At 38.4% G+C, this 24,674-nt stretch overlaps 1 protein-coding gene across 3 annotated transcripts in view; it reads right to left on the bottom strand.

Annotated features, from left to right (window-relative positions):
• Positions 1 to 6,564: 6,564 nt before the first annotated feature.
• RGS10 (regulator of G protein signaling 10) overlaps positions 6,565 to 24,674 on the bottom strand; it is a 34,914-nt gene continuing 16,804 nt past the window's right edge. For all 3 annotated transcript variants that reach the window (XM_042458721.1, XM_042458723.1, XM_042458722.1), the window contains 3 exons: positions 23,008 to 23,094; positions 17,109 to 17,252; positions 6,565 to 8,327 (listed from right to left, as the gene is read on the bottom strand). In XM_042458721.1, coding sequence (XP_042314655.1) covers positions 8,181 to 8,327; positions 17,109 to 17,252; positions 23,008 to 23,094 — 378 coding nt within the window. In that variant the 3' untranslated portion in view covers positions 6,565 to 8,180. The remainder of the gene's footprint in view (positions 8,328 to 17,108; positions 17,253 to 23,007; positions 23,095 to 24,674) is intronic.

Here is a 24,674-nt window from a genome sequence, read left to right as displayed (position 1 = left end):
TTAAATGCTACATATGGGTGTGATATTTAAAGGAAAACCCACTTGCAAAACCCTGTGAGCTGGGGTAGAGGAGTAGGTTTGTGGTGTTGCAGGTACCAGCCCATCAATACTGTGCACAGTTTATTTCTATGATTTTAAAAGAGCCTTATCACACTACATTGTTGATAAGCACTATATTCCACTTTAATTGCCATGGGAACATCCTATTGAATTGCCATGGCTGAGAATTCTAAATGCTCCTCTAAAGACTGGAAGTCCCATAATTCCATAGGGTGTTGCCATGGCCGTTAAAATGGAATATAGCAGTACAACAGTGCACTATAGTTTGAAAAGGGACAAAGTGGACAACCAGTATCCAAGAACTACAACCAGAGCTTAGGAACATTCCTTTTGAGGAAAGGGGCTTTATTTTTTTGGACATATTTTGGATATATATATATATATCCCCCAGCCACCATATGGTGGCTGGGGGGCTCTGTCCGAAAATGTAACCTTTCCAAGTTCTGAACACAACCTTAGAGTTGTATCTGGACAGTGTATGGGCAATGCACTTCCACAGCAACTCAAATACATGCACATTATAATCCTACTAATGGAATTTGCAATACGAAGTGATGGTGACCACCTTAGATGGCTTCTTAAAAGGATTACAGCACACATGTTTACAGAGCATTAGTCTGCTAAAGACTGTCCAGCTACACTTCCAATGGAGGTTCCATGTTCCAAGTCACAACTTATCTGAATACTGTGTATTGTAATAGGACCTAGGACAGTGATTTCATGGATATACACTTCATGCTTTGTTTGGAAACCTTCTAGAGGCATCTGGCAGGCGACAGCTGAAAAAACATCTCTGGATTTTGAGGTTATCCAGCATGACCATTTTTAATTTCTGGAACATTTTAGTATTAAAATTGTCAACCAATCTAAAGAATTCACGTGTTGAGTCATGCGTTGGCCAAGTGAGTGTTTAGTAAGCCAGGAACTTTATGGAGAAGTGCATGCTGCTATATGTGTAAATATTTAGGTTACATTTGTTATTTCAAAAGAAATGTAACAAAGCATATTCCTTATTAAAGTAACACTTTGGAATCATATGAATTTATAAATATCCAAGTTTCAGTGCCATTAATTAAAATATGATGGCCTCAATTAATCCCAGTTGCTGTCTTAAAGATGCAGCGCAAAGGTCCCTTCTCCATCTCATTTAAGGTTTCAGCATGGTTCACAGAAGGAACTTGGTCAAAATGTTACATTATAAACCTTGCTTCTTGCACTATGAAACAACTAAAAGAATTTAGTAGGGTTACTGCTGTTGCTTGTCAGACTTTTGCACAACATGAAAAAAGGCACCTAATCTGGCTATTTTTTTGTGCACACATCCATCATAATCATACAGAATAAAGCATACAGTGTTTTATTCTGTGTTAGTCTGTAGACTCAGTATGTAGAGAGACTTTGTTTCAATTAGTCTCAAAGGTACTACAAGATCTCTCTATATACAGAATAAGACATGTATGTGATGAGGATATCACAGACTTCATGGATTTACAGGAAAATTGCAGTTTATACAAATGCTGCTGGTGGTGTGGAATAATAATAATACTCTGGGCAAACAGAGTATGAGCACAGAAACTCTTTGCTGGCTCCACTGCAATGCTCTTATATATGTAAAAATCAATATGAAAGTATTAATTTTTGTATTTGTAGGAGTGGCTGGGGGACTTTGGGAGTTGTAGTCCAGAAACAATTTTTAAAGCTCTGGCATGTATAAGGGAAGGGGAAAGCAGTGTCCCATCTGTTATATTTTACACAGCAGGTTGCTGTAATGATCCAGTTAGATTTATGGACCTTCTCCCAGCTAATCAAACCAACACTGAGATTTTCAGAAATACTGCCAGAAAGAAAAATGTATGAATACAATTGGCCTTGCAGGTAAACAGACTTTTCAAATATTTAAAAACTAAATTTGGCAATGAATAACCCCACATGTGGAAGAAGAAAAGAGGAAATGAGAAAATGAGAGGCAGAGTTACATTTCACATGGCAAAACTTATAAACAAAGTATTCAAGCCAATCTGCTTTGCTCATGTTTAACAACAGTGTAGTCATTTGGCATCAGACTAATGAGTTTTAAAAATAAACACATGAAAGAATTGCTCCAAGAAAAGCCTTTCTTCCCACAAGCAACTTTAGCTTAAGGAGGATGAGATATATAACCAGGACTTACTTTCCTCTACTTCACTGTTTTTGTTGTTAACTGCCCTCAAGCTGATCTCGACCCATGGCAGCCCTATGGATGAGACATCTGCAAGAACTCTATCCTCTACTGCTCTGCTTAATTCCTGCAAGCCCATACCCATGTCCTCTTTAACAGAGCCCATCCATCTAGCACGTGGCCTTCCTCTTTTTCAGCTTCCTTCCCCTTTTCCTAGCATTATTGTTTTTTCCAGTGAGTCCTCCCTTCTCATGATGTGCCCAAAGTACAACAGCTTCAATTTTGTCGGCTTCCAGGGAGATTTCTAGCTTGATCTGCTCTAGGACCCATTTGTTTGTCCTTTTTGGTGTCCATGGGGTCCTCAACACTCTTCTCCAGCGCCACTTCTCATATGCATTGATTTTCTACTTATCTTATTTCTTAATTGTCCAGCTCTCATATCTATATATGGTAATAGGGAAATGATGGCTTGTATGATTCTAACTTTTGTGCTCAGTTGTATATCTTTGCATTTTAGATTTTTTTCTAGTTCTTTCATAGCCACCCTAATCATTCTTAATCTTCTGATTTCCTGGCTGCAGTCCCTGTTCCTATCAATGTTTGATCCCAGGTATGTGAATTCTTTTACGATTTCTATTTCTTCATTGTCTTGGTTAAATTTGTGTAGGTTCTCCATGGTCATTATTTTTGTTTTATTTATGTTCAACAGTAGGCCTGCCTTTGCACTTTCTTCCTTGATCTTCCTTAGTAGGTGTTGCAGGTCTGTGAGTTTTCTGCTAGTACTATGGTGTCATCTGTGTTTGTTGTTACATGCCTTCAATCTCCAACCTATGGTGACCTATCCTAGGATTTTCTTAGTGAAATGTGGTCAAAAGAGGTTCTCTTCTTCCCAGCCTGAAAGAGTGTATCTTGCCCACAGTCATCCAATGGGTTTCTATGCCTGAAGGGGGCATTAGGTAGAAGCCTAATTCTAAAGAGCTCTGAGCAGAGGATTTCCAGACCATTCTCTTGGGGAAAGGGAAAGCTAGTTCTCTGTGTTCATTTTGCTGGGCTGTTTTCAAACTTTTCAAATTTTCCTTACATTTTTTCCTTCTAGAATTTTCCTTCTATTTTTATAGTCGAGAAGGTTTTTAAGTACAGAGCAAAAGGTGACCTGTGAAGAGTGTTGGAGAGGGGCTCCTTTAAATTTTCAATTTTGCAATAAACTGTTTTAAGGGGCTTGTGGGGACTTGTATTTAGAGGAAGTGAGTCAGAAACTTACCTCTGGAAGAAGCTAGTAGCCAGGAGCTCTCTACATAACTATAGTCGCAGTTGATTGAGCTCTTTAACAGAGCTTGGGGACAAAGGCCAAGCCAGTAAGGGTTCTTTACACTTGTGTTTAGCAGGAGAAGTCCACTGTCTTATTTCAGTGCCTCCTTAAGACTTCTCAGTATGAACACTGAAGGACCTGCTGCAGTCACTTGCAGCACTTGTGGGATGTTTGTCTTCTTGCCTACAGATGTGGGGAACTTCACCTGCACTAAGTGTAAGTTGGTGGCCCTCTTAGAAGAAGAGAAATGTAAGGTACTGCACTTAGGGTGGAAAAATGAAATGCACAGATATAGGATGGCAGACACCTGGCTGAATGAGACTATGTGTGAAAGGGATCTACGAGTACTAGTAGAGCACAAACTGAACATGAATCAACAGTGCGATGTGGCAGCTAACAAGGCCAATGTGATTTTAGGCTGCATCAATAAAAGTATAGTGTCTACATCAAGAGAAGTAGTAGTCCCACTCTATTCTGCCCTGGTCAGGCCCCACCTGGAATATTGTGTCCAGTTCTGGGCACCACAATTCAAAAAGGACATTGAGAAACTGGAGCATGTCCAAAGGAGGACAACTAAAATGGTGAAGGGTCTGGAAGCCCATGCCCTATGAGGAGAGACTTAGGGAGCTGGGGATGTTTAGCCTGGAGAAGAGAAGGTTAAGGTGTGATATGATAGCTCTGCTTAAATACTTGAAGGGATGTCACATTGAGGAGGGAGCTAGCTTGTTTTCTGCTGCTCCAGAGACAAGGACTTGGAGCAATGGATGCAAGCTACAGGAAAAGAGATTCCACCTCAACATTAGGAGGAACTGACAATAAAGGCTGTTCGACAGTGGAACACACTCCCTCAGAATGTGGTGGAATCTCCTTCCTTAGAGATTTTTAAACAGAGACTGGATGGCCATCTGTCAGGGATGCTTTGATTGAGATTTCCTGCATGGCAGGGGGATGGGCTGGATGGCCCTTGCAGTCTCTTCCAACTCTATGATTACACATCAGATCAGTTACTATTATATTCCCAAACAATGGCAGGTTGAAAAATATATTTAATTCAAAGATGGTGGAGGATTGTCTCCACAGACCACTTTAAAGCATTGAGGCCTCTACCAGAGATTTTTTCTAAATGTGGCTGAAAGTTGTCTTCCGCTAATGTAACACATTATCTTCATCAGTTCCCTACTTCTCTAAAGTTCTTACCATATTTGGCTCTCCATACCCAATGCTTTTTGCCTCTACTGATCCAAGCACCCACAGCTTGTAAATATTCCAAAACAAAAATTCCATAAAGCAAAAGTTGACTTTGCCATTTTATATCATAGAATCGGAAAATCCTAGAGTTCAAAGAGACCACAAGAGCCATCCAGTCCAACCCCCTGCTATGCAGGAATATAGAATCAAAGCACCCCTGACAGATGGTCATCCAGCCTGTTTAAGAACCCCCCAAGAAGGAAACTCCACCACTCTCCAAGGCAGGATGTTGCACTGTTGAATAGTGGGATACTATTTTACCACCCCATTGTATATAATAGGATTTGAGCAGTCACAAATTTTGGTATCCATGGGTCCTGAAACTTCAGCAGATACCACTGTACGCTCCATTCAAAGCATACAGCAAAATTTCTCCACATTATTTCCAAGACTGATCAGCTGATAATTTAGCATTAAAGTGTTCTCTTTCATAATGCAAAGGGATTTTGTGACACCTTTGAGACCAACTTTGTGAAATAAGTTGTAGCACAAGCTTTCATAGACTTGGTCTGCTTCCTAAGATGGATGGAGTGAACTGGTGCCTAGAAAGGACCTTTATAATCAGACTGTATGAAAAGCCATAGCAATACAAAAACTGTGGGTATGGTGATAAGTTTTAACTATGGTTACTGAAGGACAAAGACAGGGGGAAAGATGTTGCCTAATCTTGAGCAATGTTTATTTGACATACCAATATATCTCAGAGTCTGCTGCAACTTCTTTTTTCTTTATTCTTAAGCAGAATCTATGCTTGAAATGCTACAAAACTGGTCCAGGAAGGAAGTTTGGTTTGTAAGATCAGAAACACCAAGCCTGGCTGGTGGATCTGTTACAAAGAGATGGCAAACCCATTCATAGTTGTATGGATATTTAGTCAGCAGCTACCCTGGAATCCACGAGAGTTTTCCTGTTGCCAAATTCCAAGTGATGGAAACAAAATCCAGAATATGTATGATTCATATATAACAGAAAAGCTGCATTAGAAACAGTCATTAAAATGAAGGATTGATTCACCACCTATAAAAAACAAAACAGAATCACTGGCTGCTCCTGAGAAGCAACAGCCAAGCATCTCTATACACAAAGATATAGCTGTGTTAGCCTGGGAAATTTGTATGCAAAGGAATATTATAGCATCTTTGAGATAAACTGAAAGAAAGACGTTGGTAGCATGAGCTTTTGTAGACTTCAGCCTACTTCCTCAAATGTATGTTTCTGAAGAAATTGACTGAAGTCTACGAAAGCTCATGCTACCAACTTCTTTCTCAAAGGTGCTACAAGTCTCAAGAGAGCTACAAGATCCTTTTGCATCTCTGTACACAGCTTGACTTCCCATGCTGCTACAAAGTACCAGAAGTTATTTATCATGAGTACAACTCTGCAAGGGCTTAGATCAGGGGTAGGCAACCTGCGGCCCGTGGGCCGAATGTGGCCCGGCAAGGCCTTGGGACCGGCCCCAGCCCGGTCCTGCCACCGATTGCCACCGGGGCCTTTGGCGTCTCACACGAGGGGCATGGTGGGGCAATTGTCTCTAGAAGCTTCAGAAACATGCATTTATCTTAACATTTTTTTAAAAATCAGCAAATTTTTTCGCATGTCCTCCATTTTTTATTTTAAAAAGTGCCCTCCATTTGAAAATTTTGTCCTACATTTGTCCCGGTTTATTTATTTATTTAATTTTTTTAAAAAAATTATTTAATTATTTATTTTCTGGCTTCGGCCCCCCAGTTGTCTGAGGGACAGCAACCCGGCCCCCGGCTCAAAAGGGTTGCCTACCCCTGGCTTAGATTCTTGTGGCAATCTGATGAAAGTGCTTCTAATATGCAACAATACCTCTTTTTCTTATATCTGTATGCATGGGCTGTCAATTACACTAATGGCTGAATGATACTCAGTTGCTAGATACTCTCCTATGGAATTGAGATAAAAACATTACATCACAAGGAATCATTTGTTTGAAAATATGAACAGCAGTACTTATAATAATATTAAAACTAGAAGGCAATTGAGCTCTCCAGGCTCTGATATTCTGTTTTCTAATTACAAAGCAAACAGGAATCACTAATTTATGTTCTGAGTCAAACTCAGTTTGAACAAAGTGTATGATGGGAATATCAATTTTGATTTCATTGGTGGAATAGCCTGTTGCAACATATGAAAACAATTTTAGCATGAAAGCAGGTGAAAATAAAGCCTAACTAGAATATAATCTGAAAGGGGGGGGGATGTTGGTAACCAAGAAGAAATTTCTTTAAACGAGCATGGAAAGCTTAGAGCTTGTTCATACTTGCTATTGAACTGGAAACACATATTCACTGGGTGTGCATTAGCTGTACATCTCACCCATCTGGATAAACTGACACATCAGGCTGCAGCTGGAAAATTTCTACATGTATTTGGAATGCAGAGAAACGAACTGGTTGGAGTTTCATGGCATAGGTTTGCTATAGCAGTAAACCACATTTTAGTTGCTGCTCAGTGAAAAAGTTTACTTTAGCTTGCAAAGCAGGGACAAGCAACAATGGCCTTCTAGATGTTTTTGGACTGTAACTCCCATCAGTCATAGCCAACATAGCCAATGGTGACAGATTATGGGAAGTAAAAAGGCCACACCTGCCCCTTCCCCAAGCAAAACAAGCCTATGGTTCCCTAAATAAAAACAATACTAATTTTCAAAGTCACTGGCATGGAAGCTCAATTTCAAAACAAAACACATGGTTAAAAGACCCCTGAAAAATAAGTATGCTGGGGAAATATTTGATATATTTATTATAAAGAGAGGACAAAAGGATTTTGTAATTATTTTGATTACCTATTGAAAACGTGTATTTCTAAAAGTTGAGTTAAATTAATATTTCATTCATGAATTCTTGGCTGAGGTCTCAACATTTCTAGGTAGCAGTGGTGGGGGAGTTCAGCTCTTTTTTAATTCAGCTTTGTCATTCAACTATGGAAAATTTAGTGAGAATATAAATTATCTCAGGTAGCTTGAAAAATGTGCATTTGTAGAAAATTTGTGTTTAGGGTTATGAGGGTTTCAAAACAGACATCCTGCCTTTCCTTACATGATGGAAAATGTATAACAGTTTTTATGCTACATTCCAATAATTCACTAGGAATGTTTTTTTTAAATATAGCAAGATAAAAGCATCCTAGTCTGTTTGTAGATTATTCACAAACTCCTCACTCCTTGTAAGGGTTTAGTATAACCATGTTAGGCAAGGAATTTGGTAGTAGCCATTGTACAAAAACAATTAGTCATTCAGACAAGTTAAACAATGGTCTATCAGAGTTCGTTTTTCAAGATTTAATTACAACTGTGTTACCCTCAAAGACTATTCTTGAGAACTCATTTGCTTTTCATTATACAGTCTCAGTAGGAGCTAATGTTTGTTGTTATTTGGATCACGTGTTGTAAATTCTTGATGCTCTTTTTGGTACACTTTGAGGATCTGGTGAATTTTCTTCCTGTTCTTCTGTCTGCTTTAGTTTAAGAAACATGTCTGACTTTAAAAAGCGGCTGTAGCTGTCATACTTCATGAGGCTGAAAATCTGAATGGAAAAGGGAAACAGTTAATTAAATGAACTCTTCCTCCACAAACACACAGTAATAGCAAGAACATCTTAACAATGGAGAGTGTCCATGATTTCAACTGTTAGAACATAATCCAGCACAGTAACTCAAGTAATAAAGTTGTGTAAAAAATGTATAACTAAGAGGAATACTCCATTACTATGGAAGACCTCTCAGACTCAGCCCAAATAAAATATTATCAGTTCAAGGGCTAAGTGTAATATGAGTGAAGAAAAGCAGTACACTATCATAGCTACATTTATTTTCCCAGTTGCATCAGTGGGAGCTCATTTGTTCTTGTGGAAGTATGCTATCACTTCTGCAAATGGCTGTGCAACCAGCTGTACAGTTGCCTGTGTAACTGCAGTTAGATGAACAGGTGGAAATTATGTTCAATTCTTCCTCTGCACATAGTCCAGAACTAGATGTCCATAAGTGCAATGTTAATTATGTTTGCAGATGTTACTGTTGGCTGTTGGATAGCTGCCTATGAATTTCCCAGACAAACCAAATATATTTAAAATCTATTGAGATCATATTTTAAAAATAAATCAATGATGGACTGACATCTTGAATACCTTGTACAATGCTATTCATTCCATCTGTATTTGTTACTGCTTTTATTTCTTCCAGCAACCGGATTCACTCATTATTAAATAAATAGTGAGATAACATTATGACACAACAGTGAGTGATTTTATGTCATTATATTTTATTCCATCACTGTAACATAACTTAGCAAGGGAAAGATATGCCGAAATACAACAAAAATAACTGCTAATTAATCCACAAGACAGATAATGGATGGTTGGGAAATTTACTAGGATACACACACACACACAAACACACACAAACACACAAACCCCACCCTTCCTAAGGACTGCATTATATTAATACACTAACTAAATTTTGTTTATTATCCAGTTGCTTTTCCATTACTGGCTCATTCCTTGTTAAAACCACCTTAGCAAACTGTCTTTGTCAATCAGTAAGCAACTGACAACATTTCTGCAGCTCACTGTTAAGTCCAAATCTATCAGTGAGATACAACATGGGATGGGGATGTACAAACAAAAACAATAATGAGAAGTAGCTTTGATTCACTGTCTAGCCACAAGTAGCCCTGTTGTGTCAATATAAAATTTATTATTGCTTAACTAAACATTTTGGATGTGCCAATTATATTTGTAATATATGCTCTTGTAATGTACTTCTCTTACACTAAATGAGTTGGAGAAAAAAGATAATCAGTTTGCATAGAAGGCATAAACTGTCAAAGTGTGTGCAAGAAATTTTGGATTCAAGGAGATAAATAAATATCATGTTTGTTGTTGCATGTCTTCCAGTTACTTCTAACTCATGGAGACCCTAAAGCATATTATGGGTTTTTCTTGGCAAGTTTCTTCAGATGGGGTTTCCCATTGCCATCCTCTGAGACTGAGCAAGTGCGACTTGCCCAAGGTCACCAAGTGGGTTTAAACTGGGATTCTAACCCTGGTCTCCAGAGTCCTAATCCAAAGCTCAAACCAGTACCTCATGCCGTCTCTTTCACTGCTACGCTGAGTCTTAAATGCTACGTACATGAGTAAAATAAATAGATTTTTATCTAAGAATTGTATATGGCCATTGGAATCCTATATGACCTATTACATTATGTAACTTTACATATAGCTAGCTACACAACAAAGATATTAAGAAACCACTTTACTAAACTGCAAAGATGCATAATAGGACAGCAGCAAGAGTGCCTGGTGTGTACTGGTGCCCACTGTACATTGGGACCACTGTGATGTGCACTGGAACCAAGGCACATTATTCCCACTGTTTATCAGGCACCAATGGGCATCGGGGACTTTGCTGTCTCTGCTACGTAGCAACAAAACAGCAGCCTTCTCTTGAATATGGATGCTACAGAACTGTGCAGTTCTAATTCCTACATACACGTAAGTCCATAAAGACATAAGTCCCCAGCAGGATTCTGACCATTCTTTCTAAACATGCTGATTTGTTTGCATATCCCCAAGACTCCTAGATATTCCCTCAGAACATTATACGCATTACAAGTATTTCAGCAGTAAAGAACACAGAACAAAAACTTCAATTCTGACAAGAGAAGAATAAGAATAACTTTTTTTGCTGGATTGCAATGTTAATGATGTCTAAGAGATCTTGTAGCACTTTTGAGACTAACTGACAGAAAGAACTTTGTAGCATGAGCTTTCATAGACTTCAGCCTACTTCCTCCAATGCATTGGGAGAAAGTAGGCTGAAGTCTACAAAAACTCATGCTATCAAGTTAGTCTCAAAAGTGCTACAAGATCACTTTACATACAGTACTGATTTTCTAGACTAACCTGGCTATGCCTTTGAATTCTACTACAGTGGTCAAAGTCAGTGAAATACTAAGAGCTGCTTTGTATTCTCAAGTGAAGGAGGGTAACAAATCTCACGTACAGAAAACTGAAACAGTAGTTTCTGAGGTCTATTTCTAAAATATATCATATGTCCAGTGTAACGGGAAGCTTTAGTTTGAGGGTTTTAAGCATCTGTTTTCCTTTTCTCTCTGCATCTGCAGGAACTCAACACAGCTATGTTGCAACAACTTTTATATTAACATGCATCATTGTGTGACAGCTACTACATCATGTTTACTGGATAAGGAACCTGTGAATTTTCAAACCAGCAATGTGTTTTCCAAGCTTTGAGTAACTTTAAACAAAAGCAAATGTTTCTGACCTGCAACATGCAGACTGTCAAACAAAGGTATGTTAAGGAATTAGTCTATTACATCACATTTCATCAATATAATATTTTTGTATAAAATGTGTTTCAGAAACTTTAATCATCACACCAAGAAAATGTGTTAAGATCCTAATGTTTTCACGAGAGAGATATGTATTTAGCAAAGCCACATAGCAGTCATTTGGTGACTGCAGATGTGAAATAATGTTTTTGAACACTCCTGTAATGCAATGAGTTTTCTATACATTAAAAAAGAAAAACATAGTGCAATGGGAAGCAGGGTGAATGTTGAGCCCCTAGATTTCTCCCAATCAGATAAACAGCATGAGCCTCACCTGCACTACAGAAATAATACAGATTTCACATTTTAACTGTTATGGCTCAATGCTAGGGAATCCTGGGATTTGTAGTCTTTTGTAGCAGCAGAGCATTCTAGCAGAGAAAGCTAAATATCTCATAAAACTACAATCCCAGAATGTTATTCATAACTAACAGTATGTATAGGTAAAATGAAACAACTAGGTCAGGTAAGCCTTGCATAAATAAAGAAATGCCTTTATTTCACCAGCCTCTGCTTTCCTTATGATTTCCATTTCAGTGGCCAGACTTGTAGATCTATGCTTTTTTAATTTGTTGGAGTAGCTAGTAAACAAGGCTTATATGTTCTTCTCCTTTCCCTCTTGTTTGCTCAGTGAGGAATTCTGGGGTCAGCTGAATTTGCCTTGCCTGCTGTTGGGTGCACACACAGGTACACAAAGCTAAGCAGGATCAGCTACAGTAGAATCCCATTCTTTCCCAGCTCAAGCTTTATTACATTGTTTACTGCACAATGGTGCTGCAATCCAACACTGAAGTGTGTGTCACCAGCACTCCTTCACCATCTTCCCAATGCCAGTGCTGCTAAAAACTTTCCAGCTAGACAAAGGCCAAAGAGGAAAATGGGGGTTGGGCAGGCTTACAAAGATTTCATAAAAAGGACTTTTTTTGTCAGAGGCTTTGTTGACTGGGGTATGCCTGCACAGAGGAAGAGTGGCAGGACAGGTAAAATATATACTTTTATCTGTCCTGCTTTAATTATGGGGAAGAACAGGCCTTCATTTTTAAAAGTTGAAAAGTTTTCTCTAGATCAAACCAAGGATGGGGAGAATATGATGATATTTAATTCAGAAAAAAAATCTGAAAAGCAATCATATATATTAATTGAATTACCTCAAGGGTTGTCACAGAGAGGGGGGTGGTCTGTTCTCTGATGATTGGTCATGATAGGACCAAGTCTAATGATCTGAAGTTACAGGAGAGTAGATTCTGACTGAAAATTACAAGGAACATCTTAACAATGAGAGCAGTTTGGCAGTGGAACCAATTCCCTGGAGAGGTGGTGGGTCATTACCTGTTTTAGTTAGAGATCCTGCATTGAGCAGGAGGTTGAACTAGGTGGCCCTTGAGGCCCCCTTCCAACTCTATGATTCTGACTCTGACTTTAAGTGGTGAAAGATTCTCTAGTCATAAGAAAACCTCTTTAAAAGGCATGTGATTTTTGCCTTGAGTTTTTTTGTTTGTTTGTTTTTTTAAAATACTGCTTGGAAAAGAGCTCATGATAGAACAGCAAGTCCTTAACTACCCTTCTGGCCTGAGGATGTAATACATTAAGGAGCAATAAGTAATATTTGTCTCTATATACCGTAATACTACAACTTCTGTCCTTTCCCTTACTGTTACAAACACTTTACTAAATTCCCTGTGGTTTAGATTGGTTACTGGCTTTGCATAAATATTTTATAAAAGAAATTTGATTGTGGTTCCCTTTAAAGAGAAAAGGAGACAAGAGAGAGAGAGAGAATGTGAAGGGTTAAAAATTAATTAAACTAAAAGGGAACCAGAATTCAATTTCTTAAAAATATTAAATCTTAAAGGACTTGCTTCCATGTCTTTTCCCACTCCTCTAGATACAGTAGGGATACATTTGGCAGGACTGGGTGCTGAATTTTTGTGGCTCCCACAGGCTGCACAAAGCCCCAAAATACTATGTTAATGGAAAGGCGGGATATAAATAAAATAAATAAAATTACCCCCAAAATGTTAAAGCAAAATGAAGAAATTCAAACTGGAGGGGACTGGACATGCACCTCTAGTTTTGTTCTGTGGGGAGGGCTGGACGCAATAGGTTTAGGGGGATTCTGAACTGCTAAAAAGCAAAACAAATGTTTTGCAGATATTTTTCAGCAGTGGCATTCAGGGTTGCAGCTCAAAAAAAAAAAGATCCTGGCCACTTGCACACTGCTGGTCTAGTCTGTTTATTGCCAAGATGTTGCTGACTTGGGGTATTAATCCTACACGTGGATTGTTGGTTTAGTACACATTCTTACTATTAAAATACTATTTACTATACTAAATACTATTTACTATTAAAATATTTTAGATTGTCCAAGATCCAATTAAACTGACCAATTTCCAACTACAAATTCTGATTCTGCAAGATATGCTTCTAAGATTGAAGTTCCATGTTACACTTGCACACTAGTAAGCATCATTAAAACCCAGCTGAAGTAACTTCTGAGTAAATGTGCATAGCAGTAGACTTAAAAGTACATAGCACATTCTGTCAGGAGCTGATTTGACATTCAAAACATCTGGTATGTACCAGTTTGGGGAAGTCTAGGAAGCATTGCTACAAAGAACAGCTGCATTTCCTAAACTTGGTCTTCTAATTTTAAAGTGTTAGCCTGACTCAGGAACCTAACAAAGAAAGAAATACAACACTGTCTTGCACAATGATTTTCTTCATTTACACTTTGATATGTTATTATTTGTTTTGATACTGAACTTCTCAAAGTTCAGGTTAAGAGTTTATTATATAGGAAGTATTTTGCTCAAATCTAAACTGAGAGGTGGAGCAAAGTGTGCAACATATCTTCCCTTTTTGTTGTTTTTATTCTGGAAGGTGTGATAGCTCTGATTAGCAAAAAATGAGATAACTGACACTATTACCCACCCACAATTTCAGAGGGACAGATCAGCTCCTGAGATATCTGAATGTTTAGAATTGGGATGATATGTGCAAACCAATTTCAGCCCCTTCCTGATTCCCATGTTATTGTTACATTCACTTGAGTCAGACAGAAGGGAAGTGAAATTCACCAGAATAGGGGAAACAGTCTTCATGATCTTGGTGATTTATGGATGGCTTGAAATCTAGTTTTTTAAATGGAGTTGATAATTGCTTACATGGAATTCTTTACCATTTGCCATTTGCACATAAGGCAGTCTACACAGATTGACTGTCATGTAGTTAGTGCAGTAAAACAAAAGAGAACCAAACACAGTGTGACTGAAAGCACATTCGTGGCTGATGAGAAACATTTTGAGTGCATAATCAAGGCAAGGTTTGTGTCTTCTTCACAAAGGGCATTCTCCATCGTGGCCCCGCAGACCTGGAACTCTTTGCCCGACGAGCTCCGCTCAGCAACCTCTCTAGATCTTTTTAGGAAGAATCTGAAGACCTTTTTCTTCCGTCAAGCCTTCCCCCATGTGCCTTGATGTTATCCCTTTCTCTCTATGCATTTTATCAACCCAGCTAATTTGTTATATGTGTTTTAATGTGTTTTAATTCTTTTTTATATTGAATGATTGTTTAGAATGTTTTTAGAATTGTTGTATTTTTTTAAGTGGTACGTGTGGGTTTTTTATTGTTGGGTTATGGGCTTTCACTTTGTATTCTTTTGATGTTAAATTTTGTAAATCGCTATGATCTCTAAGGAATAGCGGTCTAGAAATAAACTTTCATTCATTCATTCATATCTATACAGGATTATGTTAAATGAGATTTACTTCTAGGTAAAGGTATATATAAGAATAACTGTGGTGTAGTGTGGTGGATGAGTGCTGAACTAGGACATTGGGAGATCAGGGTTGGCAAAGATTATGACATTAGTCAGGCTTTTGGGATTGCATGTCTGTATAATCTCACAGGTTTAAATTACACTGCTCCCTCGGGTTACGAAATTAATTCGTTCCGCGGCCGCTTTCGTAACCCGAAAAGCCTTCGTAAGCCGAAATGCCATAGGCGCTAATGGGGAAAAGCCGCGATTCCGTGCGAAAAAGCCGAAAAAAGCACCAAAATTTTTTTCGTAACCCGAAAAACATTCGTAACCCGGAACAATTATTTCCTGTGGGATTTTTTCGTATCCCGGAAATTTCGTAACCTGGGTATTTCGTATCCCGAGGTACCACTGTAGTTCCCAAATGGTGAAAAGGCACAATTTGTAAGTAGCATGTGAGATAAGAGAGACATTATAATTCTTGAGTTGGAAGGATTTTAGTGACTTTCACACCTCACAAAACTTACTGTAAGTCAAAGTGCAGCTTGTCAGATGTGTGGTTTATTTTGAGAAAATAAAAAATACACTAAATCATCCATACATTGTAAAAATGCAAATTGAAAATAATGTCAGTGGGGAAAATATGTACCAAAATATGTAATTTAAGAAAAGTACATATATAATTGCCTGTCATATGGGAAACACATATGGAAAATGTGAACAAATTTCCACACAGGAAGCAAAAGCAAAGTCTTCCAACATTATACAAAGAGAGATGGAAATACAGAGGTGGAATATGAAGAAATTCAACAAAATCTAGACTAAGCATGTTGGTGGTGCAGTGGTTTTCGTGTTGGATTAGAACCAGGACTTAAAATCCAAATCAGACATGGAAACCACTGAGTTATCTTAGGCAAGTCATACCCACTCAGCCTAGGAGGAATGCCATCCATATAAGCTCAAGTCAGCGGATGGCAAGCCCACCTATGGCACAGGTGGACTCTATTCAGTTCAAAGACTAAATAATTCTGACTAAACATGCTTCAGCAAGGACTATGAATCTTACTCAAGAAAATGAAAGCATGTATAGTAGAGCTCTGATATTGCATTATACCAGAAAATCATGCTTCCTAGCTTGGCACCTGCAGATTCAAACTGAAAGTACAACAATACTACCACAGAGGCACACATGCATAATGTGGCAAGCCCAGCAATCCATAGGCATGCTGCTTAATAACTAAATAAACCAGACAGACACACACACTCCACAGTTTATTTTCAGTTGTTGTTTTTTTTCCTTTTGGGAGGGAACAAATCAGAGAATATAAGCTGCCCACTACCAGATAGCATGGTAATTGAACTGTGGAGAGAAGTTCTGTGGTTTGTCTAGCCTTTTCCATTGCATGTGACAGAGAATGAGAACTATGTATGCTGCTCCTTCATGACAAGCCACAGTTTTCATAGAACCATGTTGTAGGAACACATCCAATAGGAAAGATTCTTATCCTCATGTTTGGGGTGAAAATCATGTCAAGCGTCCTTTACTGTTTCATAGATATGAATGTAGAAACATCCTTGAGACCACTGTCTTTGGTGGAGTTTCTTTTAAAGGATACAGATCATTCATCAACATAAACTGGCACATAAACCAGTATATTTAATTTTATGTAGACAAAATATTCAACCTGCTGAAGATGGTGAAAAGTGTGTGGTAAAGCTATACCGTATATAAATATTTAACAAACAACAGAGAGTATATTGATGCTTTTCTGGTTCTAAATCAAACTCTTTCAGGGAGTTTTTGGATTAATTCTCTACCATTACAATTCTGTTAACAGTTTTTTGACAAATGTTATAAAATATGATCCTTCTATAAGAGATTTTGTTCTCCCGACATTTAAGTTGTGTTTGTAATTACTTAACACTTTTCATATAAATTCTATAAACAGTTATTTTTAGGAGATAGCTTCTTCCCTCACATCTATGACAAGCCCATTTACATTAGCTCTTTCAGAAACAGCCATGCTGTTTTCACAGATCTGGCTTCAAGATTTGCAGGAAGGCAGGAAAGCAACACACCACACTGCTCCCTCCTCAGCTATAGGCCTTACATGGTGTAAAAATGCAGCTTGTCGTTTGGTCAGGTTGGAGCTAGTCATTTACCTTTCCAAGATTGTTGAGAAACGTTTAGCACTGTACCTGATCTTGAAGTTTTTGAAACATTAGTTGGTGAGGTTCTTCCAATATTGACTCATCCAGACGGGACTGCCCTTCAACATTGACTTGAGAAGAAGCTTTACTTGACAAGAATGTTGTGTAAATTTCATTCGCTTTTGCTTTCATCTGTGAAGGGAAATACACATTTACTAAGCAAGCTTTTTTTCTTATTGTATAGACTGGGCTGGGATCTTAAGGTGCTCTGGCTTATTCTGTTTAAGCACAGGGCAACTGGTTGTCATCAATATCATCCTTTCCTGCTGTTTGTACCCCACATCACATATCATCTTGTTCTGGAAGGTCCCACTAGTCCTGAGAAACAATCATGGAAAGGTGCAGTTGAAGTGGGCAACAGAGGGAGAAAGGAAAGCCTCACTCCATGGACAAAACTCTGTTATGTAAGTGGAATGGATGGCAGGATCGAAGCACATCTATGGATTCAGAATGGTCTTTTACACATCCTATCTTAACTGTATTTTTCAGTGGTTATCTCATTGACTACAAGTGAGTTGCAGATAAGGCACACAATAACAGTACAGCAACTACAACACATAGCATATGCACAGAAAGTTTGCCTTTGTAAGTTAAAAGTACCATGTGGAGCAGCAGAGTCAAAGGCATGCACTCTTGCTTATGGCAAACCTAACGAGACTTCAAGTATCCTAACAGATACTCATCTATTTCCATCTTATCCAAAACAAGCAAAAGTATAATTTTTCTACCAGATTTTTCCCATTTGTAGATAAGATGCTTCTAACAATATTCAGTTTACATGTCCTACATCTTCATTTTGTTAACTTTTGCTTCCATTCACCACCTACCAACACCCTCATTTTTTCCCTTAGCACTGTTCAGAAACTGTTCTTTTTTCTTGTATCTGATACCTATACAGGTTAGAAAAAACTTATATTTAGCTCACCTTAACTTTTTATCAGTCTTACACTAAATATAGCTTCTTGGACTTCTCAGACCTTTGCTATACAATATCATAAAATTAAAATAATTCTCAACTACCTTCATGTCTGATGTAAGCTGAATATAATAAAACCATTTTAAAGTATAATACAGCAAAATATAAACTAAGGGATCAAGCAGATGGGCAAGAAAGAGCAGCCCAAAGCTGCCTCTTCCAAGAGTGGGCAGAAAGTCCGTTGACCATGCCACCTGCCACCAAGGCAGCCCACATGCACATGCCACGACCACACGGCATGGCCTTAAGCCATGCTGCTGAGGTTTTTGTTTTGTTTTGTTTTTTTACTTTTGCCCCCCCCCCCCCCCATCCATCCGCACCATTGCAGGAACACAATGCCAGTGACCGCCTCCTGTCTACATGCCATCTCATTGGATGGCTGCCCCCTTTGATCATGTACGCAGTCACACCTATGACCCTCCACTGGGCAGCAAAGGTGTGCCCAGTAAAACACTGGCAATGCACAATCCTGCCCCCCCCCCGTGTCCCTTCACCACCACCCCTTCACCCCATGCCCCATCTTGGACTGTCTGGTTTGTATATGTTTACTTATCGCCATTAGAGATGACACGTTTTCCGTTTTTTCCATTGCTTCCCCAACTGCCAGCTCCATTCTTTTTAAACGTGCACCTGCACCAGTGCATTTATACACCGCTTTAGGGTTAGGGTCAGGATGGAGTGCTCCTTTGGGACCAGTCTAGCATTAGGGTGTTTATATGCAGGGTTGAAGGTTTTGTGGAAGGAGCAGTAACCTTCAGCTTCTTTTTAGTCCAGCTTTTTCCCCCTTAGCATGGCCACAGCAGTTTCCAACTGCTCTGGGAGTGTGCATCATCTAAACGCCATACCTGCAAAGTGGCCTGACACTGTTTCCTTTGGCCTGTCTGTTTAAGGCCTAAGTCCCACTGAGTGAAGAAGACCTAAATTTTATTCCATTCTTTTCAATTTCACTTAGTAACAACTAATGTTTGCTGTACTATTCTGAGTAACTAAATTGGTTCATATTATATTAAATGAACAAAAGTGGATATAGTAATTTAAGCCTAACAGTATAATATATATGAAATAGAAATGAAGAGTAAATTTACATTCTTAGATATGGACAAATACTGTGACAACTTTATAATGTTTCATTAGGTTGAACAAGGGTGGGAATCAAATATCCCTCAAGACACCGGGCTACAAGTCTCAGTAGCATTAGCTAGCATAGCCAATAGTGAAGAATGCTGGGAGTTTCAGCATGAGAGCCAGCATGGCCTAGTGGTTTGAGTGTTAGACTATGACTGTGGAGACCAGAATTTGATTCTCAGCTTGGCCATGTAAACCCACTGTGTGATCGTGGGCAAGTCCCATGCTCCCAGCCTCATGGGAAGGCAATGACAAACCTTCTCTGAAAAATCTTGCCAAGAAAACTCAATGACAGATTCATCTTATGGCTGTGATATGTCAGAAATGATTTGAAGGCACACCAAGTATCTGAAGTATCATCAGCAACAAGTATCTGAAGGGCCACATGGTCTCCAACCTTGAGTTAGATAGACTACAATCATAAACACATAAAATCTCTGGCACCACTGAATACAATGGAATTTAGGACTTTATCACATGGGGAAAAGTGACAGGAGCATAACGAGATGCTCCCACATCACTATCGTCTAGTGTGCTAAGATTATCAGACAATGTCATGTGATACTGCCATAATCCTATAATTATTGGGTGAATAAAGAGGAACTCTAGCACCACTTTTCATTTACCGGAAAGTCCCATGAATGAAAAATGGCACTAGAGTTCCTCTTTATTCATCTGATAATGATGGATTATGGTGATGTCACGCAATGTCATCTGATAATCTTAGCACACTAATGCAATAGTGACAGAAACATTCTGCTATGCTCCCGTCACTTTTCCCCGTGTGATAAAGTCATTACTTCTGAGTAAACATGTACAGGATAGTAGTGTAAGCACATCTGAAAAAAGAATCAGCCAGCTACAGAGGATTTCATGCTAAATATAGCAACTCTTCCACTGCTTTTATATTACTCATTTTAAAAAACTGATACTTTTTGATAGCACAAACAGATCAGACTGAAAGGAGATCCTGATGAACTACAAGATGCAAGGCAAGTGACATCATTCACTAAATCCTCTTTATACTTATTGATACCAGTGAAAAAGCCTCAGAAATGAGCAGCAAAAGAATGACAGACTTAGCCAACTCTGGGAATAGTTATACTGCTGTTCTGAATTTCAGCACAATTTCTTGATAGTGACAAAAGCAAGTAGAAACAATCACATGTAAAGTTTTTGTGGGTTTTTCGGACTATGTGCCTATATTCTAGAAGAGTTTATTTCCAAGGTTTCGCCAGCATCTGTGGCTGGCTTCTTCAGAGAATGTTGGCATAGAAGAAAGCTGGATACACACACACACACAGTGTGACCCTGGGTCTGGAGGAATCACATGTAAAGCTCTCACAGTATATGTTCAAGTAGGAAAAAGAGTAAGTTGTGATATGGCTAACCATATTTTTAGCATCACTTTTGGAAAATGTGCATGTCAAATGCTTCTTTGTAGAATGAATCATGTATTAAAAGACAGAGACTGAATCCTCACTGGGACAGGATAATTACAGTCAAATTACAGCTTGGTTAACTTTCACATCTCCTTTTGGTATATAGCCACCAGAGACAGCACTATGTTCTCAACCTGAGCAAGCAGATTTGCTTCCATGTTATTTTCACACTCCATCAAGCTATTTCTTTTAGCACCCTTATCGTGTTTATTCCCAGTTCCTGTCTCACACACAGATGTAAGTAGGGTGACTGTAGTACCAGTTGTAGTCCCAAGTAATCATTAGTAAAGGGTAATTGCTCTGTCACCAGTCAACCTAGTGTGATCCCATTACTTTCATTGTGTTTTCTTAGGCAAGGTCCTTTGTACATGTTCACAAGATGTGAACCTGTACAGAAGTTTTTATATAAACAATGTAGGAACTATTTCTTATAACTATATTGCAAGAAAAGTCTTTATCATTTTTTCCAGACAACCAGTTAGTAGGGTTACAAATTCTCGCTTCACAAAAATGATACACTTATTTGCCAACCAAAATATGTAAAATACATCATGCAGGCTTTCAAAGCTCCACTTTCTTCTTCATAAGGCAAAAGATGTTAAAAATCCACAGCTATTTCTCATTTACAGCAGGGGATCCAGATGTTTTTCCTTGAGGCAATGTTTCCAAAGCAATGATATAACTTTTTAAATCACTTTTTAAAACCTTTGAAATATTTTTAAAACAATAAACAATAACATAATGTAATTTGTACTTGTTAAGTCTTATTTCATTGTTTATAAGGATTATGTGTGATGCTGTCTAGACAGAATAGACTCTTTAAAATTCAGTTCATAAGAAGACTTTGGAGATAACAAACAAGAATTAATAGGAATGATGTATAGGAATCTTTGAGTTAACTGTATTTCTGTAAGTAGAAATAAAAAGGTTGTGACCGTCTCACATTTACCATATTTTGTGTAAAAAAATAAAAACTATGTCATATTGGACCAAGAAAAGGCATCTGGTTTTGATTGCTCTGTATTCAACGCTTATCAGATAAGTTAAAAATTTCTGGCTAAAGCAACGTACCATAATTTTTTATTCTATATTTCTTAGCTCAGATTTGCTTTACTTTTCCAGAACTTTTCTGTTACAAATCTTGCACCTACTAGCCAACAGCATAGAGACAGCTCTTTTATGTTGTCCCTCAAATAAGTTTAACAATGCAACTTTTAGTTCCTTTATTAGATTTTTATCTTGCAATCCTATTTATGTCTTCTAAAGTCTCATCCCAGGAAATGAGCACCAACATACCTCATACACCCATGGACACTGAGGTGGGAATCTAACCCAAGAAACATATAGGCCACCACAGATTATAGGACCATTACTATTACTATTCTATAATTCAGGCTAGTACTATGCACCAGAAGCACTAAGCAGGAAAACCAGAATTATATGTAATTCATCCACAGACTAAGTCACAAAATATGTAACATGAAAATGTATAACATATTATCAGGGAACTAAGGAGCCAGTATGGTGTAGTGGTCTGAGCACTATGATTCTGGAGACCAGGGTTCAAATCCTAGCTCAGCCATAGGAAAAAAAATATCCTTCTGTCAAGAAACTTTCTTGCTACCCTAATACAGAGTGTAGTGTAGTAGTTTGAGTATTGGGCTATGACTCTAGAGAGCAGGGTTCTATTACCCACTTGACTGTCATACCCCACTTGGGTAAGACACACACTCTCAGCCCCAGAAATCCCTATGATAGGTTCCCCTTAGATTTACCATGTCAGAAACAAGTGGAAGGCACACAACAACAACAACAACAACAACAACAACAACAACCTAAATACAAATAAAAGGTTAATTCTGAGGAGGTCTTTGTCTGAAATAACTAGGTAGGCTATTGTATTGTATGGATATAGAATAGAACAGGGAAAGAAGTCCAGCGGCCTTCCATACCCTGGTATCAAGATGTGAACTACATCTTCCATAATTCCCAACCACTATGGATATCTTGAGCCAGCATGGTATAGTGGGTTCAGTGGTGGACTAAGACACTCAGAAACCAGGGTTCCAATCTCTCCTCACCCAGAGAAACCTTTGGGTGAACTTGGAAAAGTCACATTCTCTTAACCTTAGATGAAGGCAATGGCAAAATTTCTCTGAATAATAAATCATGCCAAGAAAACCCTATGATAGTCAGCTTGAAGGCACACAACCACAACAATGGACATCTTGCTGGATGATGATGATGATGATGATGATGATGATGGGAGTTATACAGTAGTACAAAACATTTAGAGGACATGAGGAAATGTGAGATCTTTTCAGACTGAATTTTAAAAAATTACCTGTTTCTTATCATGTATCTTCTTAAATTCTTCACATGCTAGCCAAAACAAAACATTTTCTTCACTAAATTCTCTCTTTAAAAACTCCTGAAGGGAAAAAAGAGAACTGTTAGGGGTATTTAAAAGTGTCATAACCTAGTCAAATGTTAGCAGTCTCATCCAGGGTGGCCAGTGTGTTTTGGCCTCAACAGGTTGTCTTTGTCAACATGCCTATCCAGACAGTTAACTCACATCCAGCCATTCTGAGGTCAATGACATCTATACTTGATCCCAGAACTCATTAATAGCAAGTAAAAATTGAATCAGAGAATGGTGAGGCTATTAGTGAGATGTGTAGGAGAGTAAGTGGAAGGAAGAGAGGCAGGATGAAGTTTTTTTTTTAAGGTAGATGAGATTATAAGACACTTCACTCAAAGGGGGGGGGGGGGGGGACAGGACTGTGGTGAAGCAAACCAGCCAGCTGAGATCTGCTAGGGACAACCAATCAAATCCAACACAAAGTCAGGCCCGACTGATCAGTTTCCATATAAAAATAGCAATACATTTATAATTTCAACTTAAGGCAATAGAATATATGATGGAAATGCCATGTTGATGCAGTAAACAATGGATCAATAGGAACAGAAAAATTGGGCCCCTTTCACATTACACTGTTATAGCACTATGACTCTGCTTTAGCTGCCATGTTTCTGTCCTAAAGAATTCTAGGACTTGTAGTTTGGGGAAGAGGCCTTCCTTAAATTGCAAACTCCAGGAGGATCCCATAGAATGTTGCCATGACAGTAAAAGAGGAAACATAGCACTATAAAGTCATAGTGTGTAATGTCTCATGTGAATCCATTCTGGATTTTGTCATCCTCCCACATCTGCTCTGAAATAAATGGCAGCTCTGCAGTGGCAGAGAGACTGTTCAATTTAGAGCAGCTGTGGCAAGAGCCATGGCAAAATACTGAGTTCATTCGCCAGTCCCATGACTGTAAATCCACCAGCCACCTCCTAGTGTCATCTTAATTGGAAGCTCTTAGCAATAATAAAAAAGTTTTGCTAAACATTTTATAAATTTAAGGAGCAGAAGTAGTTAATTTTGTTCTGTATGTCTGGGCTATAATGAAATAATATAACAATATACCAGCTGTGAGTTTATAATTTTCGTTTTCTACAGTGAAGGAAAAATGAGAAGATTCTGAACTGTTCAAATGATTTTGACAATTATATTTACTCAAGATAACTGATTATAATAATTTAAGTAGTGAGAAAACGTCATTTTTTTCTTTAACTACACTGCAAGAAAATGCAACAGATTCAAATAGAAACTTATAAGATCAGCTTTTATTATTATTTGGAAAACATTTGTATGTCTAGTCCATATCACCTTGCCAAATTTTTTAATTCATAAAACTATGACTCCTCCAAAATTATTTATTTAAATAAGACTGTATTTTCTAGTAAATTAAGGCCCGGTACAGACAGGCCAAAAGTGGTGTGGTGCCACCGATACCAGGGTTCGGGAGCGTGCAGCAACCACATGCCCTGAACCCTAGGACGTATGGGCACTGCCATGGCTGTGCGGCCCCACCTACATGGGGCGCATGTCCATGATGCAAGTGGTGCGCAACATCCATATGTTGCTGTGCTGGTGTCACTGATGCGCCACAGTGCGCTAATGG

This window comes from Sceloporus undulatus, chromosome 3, assembly GCF_019175285.1.
Source record: "Sceloporus undulatus isolate JIND9_A2432 ecotype Alabama chromosome 3, SceUnd_v1.1, whole genome shotgun sequence".
Lineage (NCBI taxonomy): Eukaryota > Metazoa > Chordata > Lepidosauria > Squamata > Phrynosomatidae > Sceloporus > Sceloporus undulatus.
Note: the sequence above shows the minus strand (reverse complement) of the source record. Positions and strands in the feature narration are given on the sequence as shown.